Below are 15,446 nucleotides of genomic sequence, written 5' to 3' on the forward strand. Positions count from 1 at the left end.
AGCTGTGTGATTAACACACCATGGGAAACCATAAAATAGTAACATATCAGTTATTGATTGGTCTGCTTTAAATTTATCAGTTTAAATTTAAGGCAGACCAATCAGTTATTGATTGGTCTGCCTTAAATTTAACAGTTTAATTAAAGAAAGTGTTATAGCATTGACCTTGTTAAATGGTTCTTCTCCTCAAAAATAGATTAAAAAAATACATACACAAAATACATACTTTTATGTTTTAAGAAAAGTATAAAAATTATTCACTCTTTTTAGCAATATTGACGCACATTCAAAGTGAGTATGTTGTAAACAATGTATCTTCTATTTTAATGGGAATAAACTGTGAATAGAACCAATAAGGTTCTAGTCAAAACAGAGGATAAAAGATCTGAATGATCAAAACACATTTCACCTACAAAGCAACAAACTTAGGTAAGTGCTTGCAAACTTGAAAATGCTCACACTTGTGTTCCTAATGGAGAAAAACAGAAATGACTTAGAGAAGACTCTGAAACGCCGGAAGGTACCATCACTGTGATAAATGGATCACTATGTACAAGAGCATATATGGCGCTTGTAAGGGACAAGTCAGGACTTCACTAGTCCACTAGTGCCCTGAAGCAGAAGAAAAACATTTTCTTGGATCAAGCCATTAAGAATGGACAGAATATTAACAGATAGCTGCATTTAGTCTCCAGTTTTGCTTCCTAAACTAAAACAAAGATAAACCACCCAAGCTCCAAAGAAATTAAGAAACAAATCATGAAGATGAACATCTAAGACATACACCATTACTGGTGCCAACACTCCATCTTGAATCGTGACCTAAAAGGACTGTCTCCCCTGCTGGATTATACATTTCTGGAGGGTAGGGACCATGATCATGTACTGTAGCATCGCCTGTGGCATTCAGCTCAATGCCTGATACAAAGCAGTTATTCAGTAAATATCTACTGAATTGAGAGGAATTTAATTATTCCCTTTCATTGAAAAATGGCATTAGTTGGTCATGGTTACTACTTAGAGATCAATTTAGCTAGCTCGAACATCAGTACAAAGGCAGTTTGTAAGAAGTGCTTAAGTATGTTTACCCACTCTGTTTACCTTCCAGGTGGAAGAGTTGTTATCCCACATTGCCGACTATGGGACATACTCGTATGTACATTTTATTTTAAACATTTTTTTCTCAACTCTTAGAACATGACAAGTCCCACAGGACTATGACTAAAGGGATTAAATTGATTTTCAAGCCAGCAGATCATTGCGCTAATGTTCTACCTCTATGCCTGGCGAGCGTCTCTCTGGATTTGAAATAATATATTGATTGGCATTCTTCCCTCTGCTGAACTGTCCTGCAAACCAAATAGAAGGTCAATGTTCATCCAAAAAAATGAACACATGACAATGCCCTACAGGAAGCTACATTTTTATTTCAGAAGTCTTCTAGGGCTTTAGAAATATGTCGTTTAAAGAACAGGAAGTTGTATAACCTATGTCAATTCAACCACTAAAAGTAAACATTTTAAATTTAATGCTTATTTATACCAGAATATTAGAAAAACTACTTCTTTATGAAATATGTGTGTATATGTGAACACACGGATCTAGAAAATGGATCAATAAATATGTAATTAGGTATTTGCTTTCTACATTTCCAAAAACGTTAACCACTCAGAATTAAACTGCATTTTTTCCTCACTCATACTGCTCATTTGTTTATTGTCATTCACCTTTCCTGTGTGGCATTTTCAAGACCTCCTTTCAAACTCTATGTAATTCATATCCACTTAGTCACCAAACAGGAGAGAATTAAGTTCAAAGAGACTGACAGTGTCTGCTGTTGTGACAATGTATTTCACTGCAAATTATTCTTTATTCCTGAAACTCTAGTTACTCTGTTTTAAATTTCCTAATTTCACGATAATGCATTTTACCCTAATTCCATTAAGGACTGTCACATTTCATAGCACAATCTTATCTTATAATATTATTTCTGAGGCATTTAATCATATATAATGTAATTACATTTCTGCTGCACTTAATCAAATAATGTAATGCATTTTCTTGTAGAAAATATGCACCCATGTATTTCATTGAGCAATAAACATCGTACTTTGTTCTGAAATGTAACTACGTATAAAAATATCTTTAAAAAATATGATCTAGGTGAATGAGCATCACGCTCAGAAAAATCAATGTTATTTTTTTAAAAAATGGAATAAAATGCCATGTTATTCCCTCAAGGCTTAAGTATAGTAAATATGGGAAAATGCACATGGAATTTAAATAATTCAGGTACTTATTTATTAAATTTCTCCGGAATTCAAAATAGAGTTTTAAATGTAATTTTTAAACATCCTGTAAGGTTTTAAAAAATTCTTCAGTAACTATCAAAATGTTTTCAGTTCCTTACAAAATGGTTTTAGTCCCACCAATGCCATGGCAAAAAGCTTTCTAACAGTAGTCAAGAGCAGTTGCCTCAGAAACATAGCAAGGGTGCTATGGGTTTTCATCCTAATTTTTTTATGAAAACTTATCCTTATTGGTCACCTGATTTTTTTTTTAGGTTCTGGTCCTATAAGCCAGGCTTTGTATGGACTGATTATCAATATAACTATCAGTAAACTATTTCTCTTGAACACATAGTCTAATGGCTGAAACTACTAACTCTTAACGTGTCTATTTTGTATTTTGTACACTCCCCAAACCACTGACCTAGTTTCTCTGCAGGCTATGGAAGTGATAAAGTAGAAAAGTTTTGATATCGTTTAACAGTTCTTCTACATTCGTGAAATACTGTCTTTGAACTTTATGTACCTTGTCACTTTAATTATCATAGACGATATTTTTAAATTCAGAAGGAATGGATTTTTATTTGACAGTTATAGAATTCAAATTATGGAGCTCAAGATATAATTTTACCACCCTATTAAGTTTTTTAAAAAAATATATTTATAGGGGCTTCCCTGGTGGCGCAGTGGTTGAGAGTCTGCCTGCCGATGCAGGGGACACGAGTTCGTGCCCCGGTCCAGGAGGATCCCACATGCCGTGGAGCAGCTGGGCCCGTGAGCCATGGCCGCTGAGCCTGGGCGTCCAGAGCCTGTGCTCCGCAACGGGAGAGGCCACAACAGTGAGAGGCCCGCGTACCGCAAAAAAAAAAAAAAAAAAAAAAAAAAATATATATATATATATACACACATATAAATATTTATAGTTATTATTAATTCACTTGATATTTTTATTTCAAGTAAGTTTTCTCTTTTTCTACTTGAGAAAACAAGAAGGTAAGCAAATCATTCAGAAATATCACTAAAGTGTTATATCTTCACTTCTAAAAATGAGTTAAAATAGCCCTTTAGAAGGTAAACCTAATTTTTTCTTACCCAAGATCACATTTGGAAGATATTCCCATATAGCCAAAATATTTTTAGAAGGCAAATCGATTAAAAGAAACACTTCAGCAGAATGGCTGGACCACCGAGTTCTTTGACATCAACCTTTGGTGACATAGTCTTCTTATCTAATATATATTTGACATGCACACACATATATATGTTTTAGTATTCCCTTCATTAAACAAAGAGCAGGAAGTCAGACCACAGCTATTTACCTTTGATGTACAAATGACATGCTAAGAGCATATAACAAACAAAGAGCCATAGTCATTCTCCCAGAACATGTGGAACCTGTCTGCAGAGCAAAGCATACCAGTTATGTTAATAGGAACTACATCAGCCTGGACTGTTTGGGCCTGCTGTCGCATCTTCTCTTCCGGTGTTGGCAAGGGAAGTGATTTGGTCCAGTTGGTCTGGGTATTAACGTCAGAGAAGTCACTTGAGGTTGGCGTTTTAGGTCTCCTGGTAGAAAGTCTTTCCTCTTCCGACGAAGAGGCAGAATACTGCAGGGGGAGAAAGTGAGAGGAAGCCACAGTGTGTGTAAATGCTGGCAGAAACATTTAAAAATACATTTCTTTAAAAAAAATTTTAACTGATTAGAAGCCATAAAAAAAAATTGGTCACATTGAGGAACAGAAGCAACGGTTTGCAAGAGAAGTGTTCATCACCTTGAGTATGACCCATAATATATATGATGTGCAGAGGCCTTAGTCTCTAAGCCATGAGGACTGCAAAAGGTTTTGCTGACCCACAAAATTTTTTAAGTTCTTCCTGTTTTTTTCTATATTTACTCTGATCAGAAAGCTTTGGATTTAGTTTAACATTAGAAGCCCAGAGAAACATCATGGGTTTGCCCACCAGTTTCTATTTTTATTAAAATTTCGTTTTGCTCAAAGTCATTTCTAGCCTCAATCTCATTTCCTTTAGGCTCTGACCTCAAAGAACAGTTTGAAATGACAGAGCTATTGTTGCTCAACTATCTGTGCTCTTCGGAAACCACTTATATGGGGAAAAAAAATCAGTGTGAAATTGTTAAATTATAAGAAGCTGACTGAAGCCCTGCTTGGAGCCTTATCAAAGTCCCGTGAAAACATTTCCAGCAGTGTCTGTTTTTATACAGATTAACATGCTAACTGGGGAGCCCTCGTCAACACCTTTCCTCCTGTAACATCTTAAAAAGTGTAAGCAAGAAAGTTGTTTTGGCAAAAGCATTTTATGATGAACTTCAAGATGGCTCCAGCAGCTGGTTCTATGACAAGAAAACACCAAGATCTCAAAAGAAATGTGACGGTCTCAGGAACAGCAGCAACAATAACAACAAAAGAGGGTAATTGACTTTCGTTGGGAAATGGCAGGTTATAATCATAATAAACGCTTAAGGACTGCTCTTCAAGTCAAAAGCATTTAAACTAACGACCACCTAAGGCAGTTAAGACAGGTTTTCCTTAAAAATGAAAAGTCAATAAACCTTCCCAAGGGAATTCCTAGAACACTAGCAGCCAGGTCAATTCAGCACCCCTCAACCACACAGCACCCCAAAAGGGTAACTGCTATCCTGACTCCTAACACCCCAGGCTTTATTTGCCTGTAATTGAATTTTCTCTAAGGGAAATTATATTGTATTTTCTGTTTCGTGACTTATTTCTTTCATTTAACATTATGTTTGTGAAGATTTTTCTATCTTTAAAAAGCATGTGTTGGGCTTCCCTGGTGGCGCAGTGGTTGAGAGTCCGCCTGCCGATGCAGGGGACACGGGTTCGTGCCCCAGTCTGGGATGATCCCACATGCCGCGGAGCGGCTAGGCCCGTGAGCCATGGCCGCTGAGCCTACGCATCGGGAACCTGTGCTCCGCAACGGGAGAGGCCACAACAGTGAGAGGCCCGCGTACCGCAAAAAAAAAAAAAAAAAAAAGTATATTGTAATGCTCTGGATGATTACCTTAGCCTCTTAACTGGTCTCCATACTCTGACCTTGTTGGCCACCCTCCCCTTCGCCCCACCGCCCCTTTAATAGTATACTGCTCAACACAGAAGCCAGAGGGATCCTTTTAAAATATGTCAGATCCATATCTACACTACCAAACATAAAATAGATAGCTAGTGGGAAGCAGCTGCATAGCACAGAGAGCTCAGCTCAGGGCTTTGTGACCACCTAGAGGGGTGGGATAGGGAGGGTGGGAGGGAGATGCAAGAGGGAGGAGATATATATATGTATATGTACAGCTGATTCACTTTGTTATACAGCAGAAACTAACACACCATTGTAAAGCAATTATACTCCAATAAAGATGTTAAAAATAAATAAATAAATAAAATATGCCAGATCGTGCTGCTCCTGTGCATCCTTACTATAACCTACAAGACCCAACATGACCTATGAACTGGCCCACTGCTACCTCTGACCTCATCTTCTACTATTCTATCCCTTATTTATTCTACTCCAGCCTCACCATCCTCCATCCAGTTCCTTGTACAAACCAAGCACTCTCTTGCCTCAGGGCCTTCGCACTTGCTCTTCCCTTAGACATCCTCACAGGTAGCACCTTCTTATTCTTCAGGTGCTTAGTCAAGAGTCCCCTTCTTGTTGAGGTCTTACCTGTTCACTTACCTAAAATTTCAACTCCTCCCCAATATTTTATATCCCCCTTCTCAGCTTTCTCTTTTCTCTTCAGTACATATCACCATGTATGCATGGTATTTTAGTTTAGTATGTAGTAGTTTAGTATGCATATATTTTAGTTATTCACCTTGTTTGTCTCTCCCATGAGAATGTAAGTTTCAGAAGGCTTTAAATCAGAATTGCATAGAGAGCTATTTCACAATTTTAGCTAAAAAAGGGGGTCACCATTTAGTAACTGATTGCTCAATGCCTTGCCCTGGGTAACAGGCTTTATAGGAATTGGTACCTCATTTAATCTTCACAGCATTAGCCTTGTTTTGTAAATAAGGAAATGGAGTAAAGCAACTTCACTTTTGGGAACTTCACAAGTGGGCAACTGGGATTAGAACCCACATGTGCCCTCAAAGCTTCTGCTGTCAAACAGTGTAAAATAACAACTTGGCAATATTTGCAATAAATTACTAGGTTTTCTATCTAAAATTAAAATCTCCGGACTTCCCTCGTGGTGCAGTGGTTAAGAATCCGCCTGCCAATGCAGAAGCCATGGGTTCGATCCCTGGTCCGGGAAGATCCCACATGCCGGAGAGCAACCAAGCCTTTGCGCAACAACTACTGAAGCCCGCGCGCTCTAGGGCCCACAAACCACAACTACTGAGCCCGCGTGCTGCAACTATTGAAGCCGGCGTGCCTACAGCCCATGCTCCACAACAAGAGAAGCCACTGCAACAAGAAGCCCGCGCACCGCAACGAAGAGTAGCCCCCGCTCGCTGCAACTAGAGAAAGCCTGTGCGCAGCAATGAAGACCCAACACAGCCAAAAATAAATAAAATAAAAATAAAATCTCCATTTATATCTCTGAATAAGAACAAAACCTTTAAAAAAGCTAGAGTAAGGTCAACAGTGTGGTGTAGTGGGTGGAACACTACACTCTGGAGTAAAAAACAGTAAGTATCAGCATGCTGGCTCTGTCATTTACCAGCTGTATGTTTTCAGCAACTCAAGCTCCCTGTGTTGAGAACAGAATAACTTAAATAGCGTCACCATGCTTCATGTTAAGGGATCCCTCAGTACAGGGTAAATTATTTTTTTAAATATTGAGTTTAAAGTGGTCTTGCTTTCAGAACTTAAATGCAGTTTTAAAAACTGTAAATTGATCAGTAATGTTCATTAACACCCCATATCCTTATCCTGGAAGGAATGGACAGTCACAAATGAAATATAAGAAACCTCGATTTCTTGTGTCAAATTGCTTAATTTACAAAGGGAGATCACCTGCCATACCAGCAGTTGTTTTGTGAATTGTGGATGCTGTTAAGTCCTGCATTTCAGAGACTACTAGGTCCTGTCTGGAAATCAGACAAGCTCCCACCAGATGGATGGTGGGGCCTGAAACATGGTCTCTTTGGCAGATGGCCAAGTTACCAAAAAGTGGGCTTGACTATGAAACACATATGCCCACCCAGGCTTCTTTTTTTTTTTTAATCTGCTATGCTTTTAAAAATTAGAAAACCTAATTATAGCCAGAGTTAAAGTTAGCATTCATTTAGCAATTATTACATAAAAATAGATATAGAAGAGATGAAACTATATAGAGCACCATTTAAGAGGAAAACCACATACATTCCGGTCCTTTTTACAGGACACTTACTTAGTCCATGGTGTTTTTCTCTCCAGAATTAAATCCTTCTTGGGTCAACTCTTGCTTTTTAAAGATTCTAGATCGTTTTATAAGGCGCCGAAATGTTTGGAGTCTTTTTTGGTTATATGCTTCTTCCACCGTCAATACACTTAGACACAAGAGATCCTGACTTCACTCTCTTCTCTCCTGATTCCTCCCCCCGGCCTCCTGGGCCCTGGACCCAACAACAAAAACCAAGGGTAGTGGTTTGGGGGGATCCACACAGAAGCACAGTTCATGGCCCATCCAGCAGCTCCACGATGGCCAGGAGGTGGTTTCCACATTCACATTATTAAATAATTTCAATTGTTCCTTCTCTCCTACTCAGTATATTACCACAAACCTAGCCTCTTTATCATGGGCTCTAAACTTTCTTACCATGTACTGAATTAAAATATTTTGGATTTAAACGATCACATATTAAGTGAACCTAAATGTTCAAAGTGATAATGTAATGTCTTACTTTTAATGACCTTTTATTATAATAAATCATATATACAAAATAACATGAAATTTTAAGACCCTACTACACAACTCATGACTTAAAATAGTACCAAAAATCGCATCCACCCCATACTTTTCCCTGCTTCCCCCAAGGTAACCGTTCTCCTGAATTCTGTTATTTATCATTCCCTAAATTGTTGTTATGTGTGTGCATAAATATGTCTGAATTACATATTTAGACTTGCTTGACTTTATAAAAATGGTACCATTCTCTTTGTAGTGTTATTTACTTACCATTATGTTTCGAAGACATATCCGTGTTGTTGTGTGAGCTATAGTTAATCCATTTCACTGAAGCCTACATTCCATTCTAATACATTTATTTATCCACTCTTTTACTGATGGATGATGGGTTGAAAAAGATGTTCTTCCTATTATCTCAACAATTCAAAACTCCCCTAAGAGAGTAGTTAGCAGGAAAGAGCTGTAGCTAGGGCTCAATTCCACATACACTCATTGTTTCAGGGAAAACAGGGGCTGTGGAGTCACAGATTTGGGTTTTCATCCTAGTTCACTTTTGGGGGTGAAGGGTGTGTTCACTACCTTGATTGTGGTGATGGTGTCCTATATGTATAAATATGTCAAAACTTATTAAATTGTATACTTTAAAGACGTGTAGTTTATTTTATGTAAATTACACCACATAATGCTCTTTTTAAAAAGAGAGAGAGAACTCTGTTTCAGGGTTTAAAAGCTACGTGATCTTAAGCAAGTGGTGTAATCCCTCCAAGATGCATTTGTGACATGTGCACAATGCAAGCTACCTTGCACGGTTGCAGCAAGTATCAAGTAGACTCACAGGCAGCACCGAGCCCAGCCTCTGAGCTTTTCTTTGTGCCAGGAGCTTGGCTCTATACCGGGAATACAGAGATCAACACAATGAGAATGCTGTGTGTCTGTCCCCCCTGCCCCCCGTCCTGCCCTGGTCTAGAATGGAGGGCAGCTAGGAATACAGCCCATTCCAATTTAATGGGATGTGTGTAGCAAGAGAAACGGGAACAAGTTATGAGAGACAGCCTCACGGTTTGAAAGCATAAAGGCCTGGAAATGACAGACCCCAATCTTCCCACCCTGCCTGCAAAGGTACAGAGTAACAGGGGCCACAAACTGCAGAGCAGGGAACATGAGGAACCAGCCAAGACTCCTCTGTGCTTCCACTGTGTCCTCCTGAAACTACTCACCCAGAGAGACCCAGTGAGAAATGACTGTATCTAGAATCGTCGTAAATGTTTTCTAGATGGTAAGTTACCCTAGGCTAGGGGCCCTGTCTATATACTGAGACCAAGCAGGACTTAAATGGTTTTTGAAAACAATAGCATGAATGAATGAACATCAGACAAGTCAAAAATAGAAGGAAAGGGCTTCCCTGGTGGTGCAGTGGTTGAGAGTCTGCCTGCCAATGCAGGGGACATGGGTTCGTGCCCTGGTCCGGGAAGATCCCACATGCCGCGGAGTGGCTGGGCCCGTGAGCCATGGCCGCTGAGCCTGTGCGTCCAGAGCCTGTGCTCCGCAACGGGAGAGGCCACAAGAGTGAGAGGCCCACATACCGCAAAAAAAAAAAAAAAAAATAATAATAATAATAATAGAAGGAAAAATGACAACGGCAGGCATAATCTGAACGCACTGGGTAATTTAGTAATCTTGCCCTTTTATTTCCCCAATATGGTGCCATGAAAAGAAATGAAATATAAGGTGAGAAGCCCTGGGTCATGTCCTCTCTGACTCATTCTGGCTATGTGATCTTCTTGGGAAAGTAATTTCATATATCTGAGTCTCAGTTTCCAGATGGTTCAAATGATAGTAATAATTATTAAAGTACCTATTTCATGGGAGTTCTTGTGAAAATGAGATATAATTTTGAAAAAGTTCTAAAGTATTTTACTATCATTATAAAGTTAGTACCAGTATAACCATAGGTAGTTCTACACGTAGATAACCTGTGAAGACACAATTAGAAATTTTTTAGTAATTGCTGAAACCTCTCAAATTCATTGCCTTAGGTAGGAAATTCTATGTGGGTGGAATAAAAGACTCAGAGTGACTGAAAGAGTGGCCAATTTTCATAAAACCAGACAGTTTATAAGACACTAGTCATCATCATTTGAGCATATACCATGCACCAGGCACCATGCTTAAGGATCCTACAAACATTAATTCACTTCAACCTCACAATCATCCTCAAGGTGGGTGAGGTAATCATGCAATTTATTATCAAAACCAGAACACCTTTGAGAGTGAAAGGGGTGCTTTGAATAATCACACAGAACAGCAGCTGTAAACCAGACTGTCCTGAGCAAAACCAGAACATGTCGTTTACGACTCTTCACAGCTGAGGAAACTGAAGCTCACAGAGGGAAGCAATTTGCCAAGGCCACCAGCTTGGACAGGTGGAAAAGCTGCCCCGGGACCGGTGCTCTGAAGCATCACCTTATACAAGCCTCCTCCATGTGCAGTCACAGAGTAAGGCTACTGTCCTTCTGTGGTCTTCTAAGTAAGTCCTCCTCCAATTTAAGTATCTCTTATCAGTGAAGACTAAAACAGAACCTGAGATGCCAGTTCAAAGAGAAACAGAAAACTAGAAAAGAAAATTTCTGTTTCTATCAATACCATTAAAGCCAACGATTTATTGCCACAATCCCAGTCTAATTTATCTGTTTGGGGGGGAATTTTATGTAAGAGATTGAGTAATGACTGACATTCTTTCTGCTGAGACAATGAGGCCTCTATGAATGTTTCCTTGATTCAGTGAAGATATTCATCAAACATAACCTCCAGCAATGGCAGTTGGAGAAATGCCTTCTCAAGGAAGTGTTCTGTCATCTATAACTGAATTTTCTTCAAATAACTGAATAAGCTCTTTGGTAGTACCTGGTACACACGGAAAACTAAAAGAACAAAAAAATGTCAAGGCTAGGACAATACTAAAGCAATGCCTTACTCTTTGATTTCATAGTTGAATAAAAAGGTATTTTGTGAGATTTCTGAATCTCTTTGCAGACAGCATTTTTCATGCAGCATGTTTACTATTTAATGATATACATAACACATATAGTTGGAAATATTTCAAGCAATTTCTTTTCTTGCTACACTACATCACTACTTTGAAAGATATATGTGGATATCATTAGCAAAATACCTTTCACCACACCATAAACACAAGTCCTACTTGGGAAATGTTTTGCTTTAGGATAATTATTCTGGAATGATTAGCCAGAATAAATAACCAGAACAGACGTCCCCTAAGTCTTCTGTTCTAATTTATGTCCTTAACTTTTGCCCTACTAGCAACTCTCATTTTAGGAGAGTGCTTCTATCCTAAGCACATGATAGATGCTTAATTATTTCTTGAATGCAAGTTAGATGCTTTTCATCCTAATTTTGCTGTCAGACCATTTGTCCTCTAAGCATTTGTTAACTTACCTGTCCCTTCTTCTCTATAGTTAACTGTTCTCCTCATCATAGCCCCACCTCCACTGCCCACCTGGAAATACAAAGTGAAGGGTTTCCCCAGTAGAATTTTCCCTCTAAGTTGACTTCTAGATACTCCATGTTTAAAATGATCCCAACTGTTAGAATGACATCTAAGGACATGATTGCAGTTAGGGGTCTTGGTCTTAACATGGAGACCATAAAATGCTAGCTTGGAGCCCCTTGTACAGTTAATGGATTCCCACCTGATCTCAAATGCCAACTTCATCATATACTAAATCCCTAAAGATTTAGGTCTACTCCTGGACTTTATAGTCTGTTTTTAATATTCTGTCCTACTGGTCTGTATACCCAGGTGCCACACTGGAGTGATTCTTGACTATGTTTTAATACCTGGTCAGGCCGGTTCTCCTTCCCCCACCACTGCTCTTCTGTTTTACAGCTTTCCCGGGTAGGAACCTTGGACTCAGTTTCTCCAGTCCTCACCCTCCTCCTCCCATCCTCTAAAATAACTCCAAACTAAAACAGAACAAAACTACTCAACTTTTTACAGTAAGTCCCCTACATATGAATCTTCAAGTTGAGAACTTTTGAAGATGCGAACCGTGTTCACATGTCCAATCACTTAAGCCAGTTCACATATCTGGCGTACACTGTCACACGTGTGCATCCTCTACAAGTGCTTATGCTTTTGTGTACTTTACTGTACAGTACTGTATAGAGTACAGTAGTACAGTATCTTTATTTCAAGCCCAGGATGTCCAGAAGCAAGTGTAAAAGTAGCGGTGACGTAGCCGGTACCATACTGTACTTTTCAAGGTACTATACTGTAAGATTAAATATGTTTTCTTTATTTTTTGTGTTTGTTTTATATGTATTGTGTGAAAAGTATTGTAAACCTATTACAGTACAGTACCATATAGCCGACTGTGTTAGTTGGGTACCCAGGCTAACTTTGCTGGACTTACGGACACACTGGACTTATGAACATGCTCTCGGAACAGAACTCGTTCATATGTAGGGGACTTACTGTATTGGTATTGTGTTAATTTTTAAAATTAGCTTGGGCAGAATTACAGCTCCGATCTCAGAGAACAATTTTCCACTCACCACTTTCTAGATAAAGAAATTAATGCCTTGAAGGCCCAAGTGATACATCCAAAGAAATGCAGCAAGTGGCAGAGCTAACGCTCGAAATTTGTCTCCTTAACTCCTACAATAACACCATCTCTTAACTTTAGCTTTTAACTTCCCCCTTCCTCACCATTCACAGACACTCTTTGGATCTCTAGGTCCTTAGGACATCTTGTCTGTTGCAGTAGTCTATAAATATTCTTCTTAGACACTTCACCCTCTCCCAACCCCTTCCCCATTTCGTGACTGCCCAAGTCAGAAGAATTCCTCTTTCAAATGTCATTATATGACAAACATTTATTGCATCATGTTAATATATGTAAAAGTTTTCATTCTGGTGAGTTCTCCCTACCTGAGAGCTCTAAGTTTCTTGAGGCAAGTACAGATATCTTATTAATCTTCGCATTTTGTAGTAGCAGGTAAATCCTATACACATTAAGAAACATTCATTCACTGGCTGCTGCTTCTTCCTGGAATGTCCTTCTCCAAGATTTCTGCATGGCTCACTCTTTTAATCCCAACCACCTCTTTGCTCAGGAAGCCCTACCCCTTTAACTTAAAATTGCAACCTCTTGTTCTGTTTTAGTTTACTCTAGAGCACACGTCACTAGTACAGCATCATTGCTTATTTATTCTCGGTGGCTCACCATCAAATCAAAGCACCATCAAGGACGAGTATTTCTTTTGTTTGCTTCATTGTTACATCACCAGCACCTAGAAGAGTCCCTGGCACACAGAAGATGCTTAATAACTACTTTTTAAAAAATGAATTATAATTCTGTGTTTAAAGTAGTGAGGTGGTGGATGTGTTAATCAACCCAATTGTGATGATCATCTCACAAAGCACATGTATGTCAAATCATCACACTTTAAATATATAAAAATTTATTTGTCAATTCTATTTCAATAAAGCTGAAAAAACTTAATCTACACAAAACAAAATCCTCACATGTAATTCATCTTCTGATTTTAATTTTCCTTACTCACACCAACAAGAGAAAGGTGAGTTTTAAAAATTGTAGGCTAGATCAATTTTGAAATAGCTGCTTTTCCTATTATAATAAAAGACCTTCTTTGTATAGATCTTCCTCAACTTATGGTGGGGTTTTGTCAGATAAGCCCACCGTAAGTTGAAAACAAATGTCAAAATGTATATAGATCACTAACCTACCGAACATTGCAGCTTAGCCCAGCCTACCTTAAACATGCCCAGAACACTTAACATTAGCCTACAGTTGGGGCAAATCGTCTAATACAAAGCCTATTTTATAATAAAGTGTTTAATATCTCATGTAATTTATTGAATACTGTACTGAAATCAATACACTGATTATGTCCCTTTAATGAATTCCTTGGGTCCTGAACTTACCTTTTTTGGACTAATTTTAGACTTATAGAAAAGTTGCAAAGATAGTATGAAGAATTCCTTGCGTACCCTTCACCCAGTTTTCCCTAATATTGACATATTACATAATCATGGTACATTTGCCCAAACTAAGAAATTAACGTGGGATAATACTATCAACTAAAAAACAGACTTATTCTGATTTCACCAGTTTTTCCAAGTTATGTCCTTTTTCTCTTCTGGGATACAATCCAGGATCCTCTGTTGCATTTAGAAGCCTTACCTTTGGATCTGGTTCTTCATCCTCGTCTTGATAATCATCGCAGGATGGACTGGAGTTGGCTGCAAAGGTGGGTCCCTGGGAGTAGTACTGAGAACTCCGGTAGCCATCCTGCCGCAGCTTATCACATTCTGCAGGGGTACAGGCCGGGGAGGGGAGAAAGGGCTTTAAGAACCAGGATGAGTTTAATCCTCCTTACTTACTTTTCCTAGTAATATTTCTCTATGCATAACACAATTTCAAAATAATGACAATATTCATAATAAAAATTATGATAAAAAGAACTACGAATTAGTAAAGCAGCTGCCACACTCTACATGCCACATTAATACACTTCAAAGGGATTACCTTTACACCTCACAACAATCCTCTTGAGTCAACTTTAGGGTAATTAAATCACTTGTTGTGTAATGTTATGTAAGGAAGCAGTGGACTCAGACTTTGAGCCCAAGGTCTTACTTACCATAATCTTTTTTCAGTTTTATTGAAGTATAGTCGATTTACAATGTTGTGTTTATTTCTGTTATACAGCAAAGTGACCCAGTTATACATATATATATTCTTTTTCTTATTCTTTTCTGTTATGGGTTATCACCAGATACTGACTATAGTTCCCTGTGCTATACAGTGGGACCTGGTTGTTTATCCATCCTATATATGATAGTTTGCATCTACTAATCTCAAATTCCAATCCTTCCCTCCCCCACTCCCCTCCCCCTTGGCAACCACAAGTCTGTTCTCTATGTCTGTGAGTCTGTTTCTGTTTCATAGATACGTTCATTTGTGTGGTATTTTAGATTCCACATATAAGTGATATGTGATGTTTGTCTTTCTCTGACTGACTTACTTCACTTAGTATGATAATCTCTAGGTCCATCCATGTTGCTGCAAATGGTGTTATTTCATTCTTTTTTATGGCTGAGTAATATTCCATTGTATATATGTACCACATCTTCTTTAACCACTCATCTGTCGATGGACATTTAGGTTGCTTCCACGTCTTGGTTATTGTAAATAATGCTATGAATATAGGGGTGCATGTATCCTTTTGAATTAGAGTTTTGT

General features: G+C 38.5%; 1 protein-coding gene across 5 annotated transcripts in view; it reads right to left on the reverse strand.

The window, feature by feature from the left end:
• Positions 1–15,446, reverse strand: part of NHSL1 (NHS like 1) — a gene marked incomplete at its 5' end in the record, with an annotated part of 243,045 nt that overhangs the window by 15,849 nt on the left and 211,750 nt on the right. For all 5 annotated transcript variants that reach the window (XM_079716116.1, XM_079716114.1, XM_079716117.1 and 2 more), the window contains 2 exons: positions 3,706–3,895; positions 14,385–14,512. In XM_079716116.1, the coding sequence (XP_079572242.1) occupies positions 3,706–3,895; positions 14,385–14,512 (318 nt within the window). The remainder of the gene's footprint in view (positions 1–3,705; positions 3,896–14,384; positions 14,513–15,446) is intronic.

The sequence above is a fragment of the Hyperoodon ampullatus genome (assembly GCF_949752795.1).
Source record: "Hyperoodon ampullatus genome assembly, chromosome: 12".
In the NCBI taxonomy this organism is placed as follows: Eukaryota; Metazoa; Chordata; class Mammalia; order Artiodactyla; family Ziphiidae; genus Hyperoodon; species Hyperoodon ampullatus.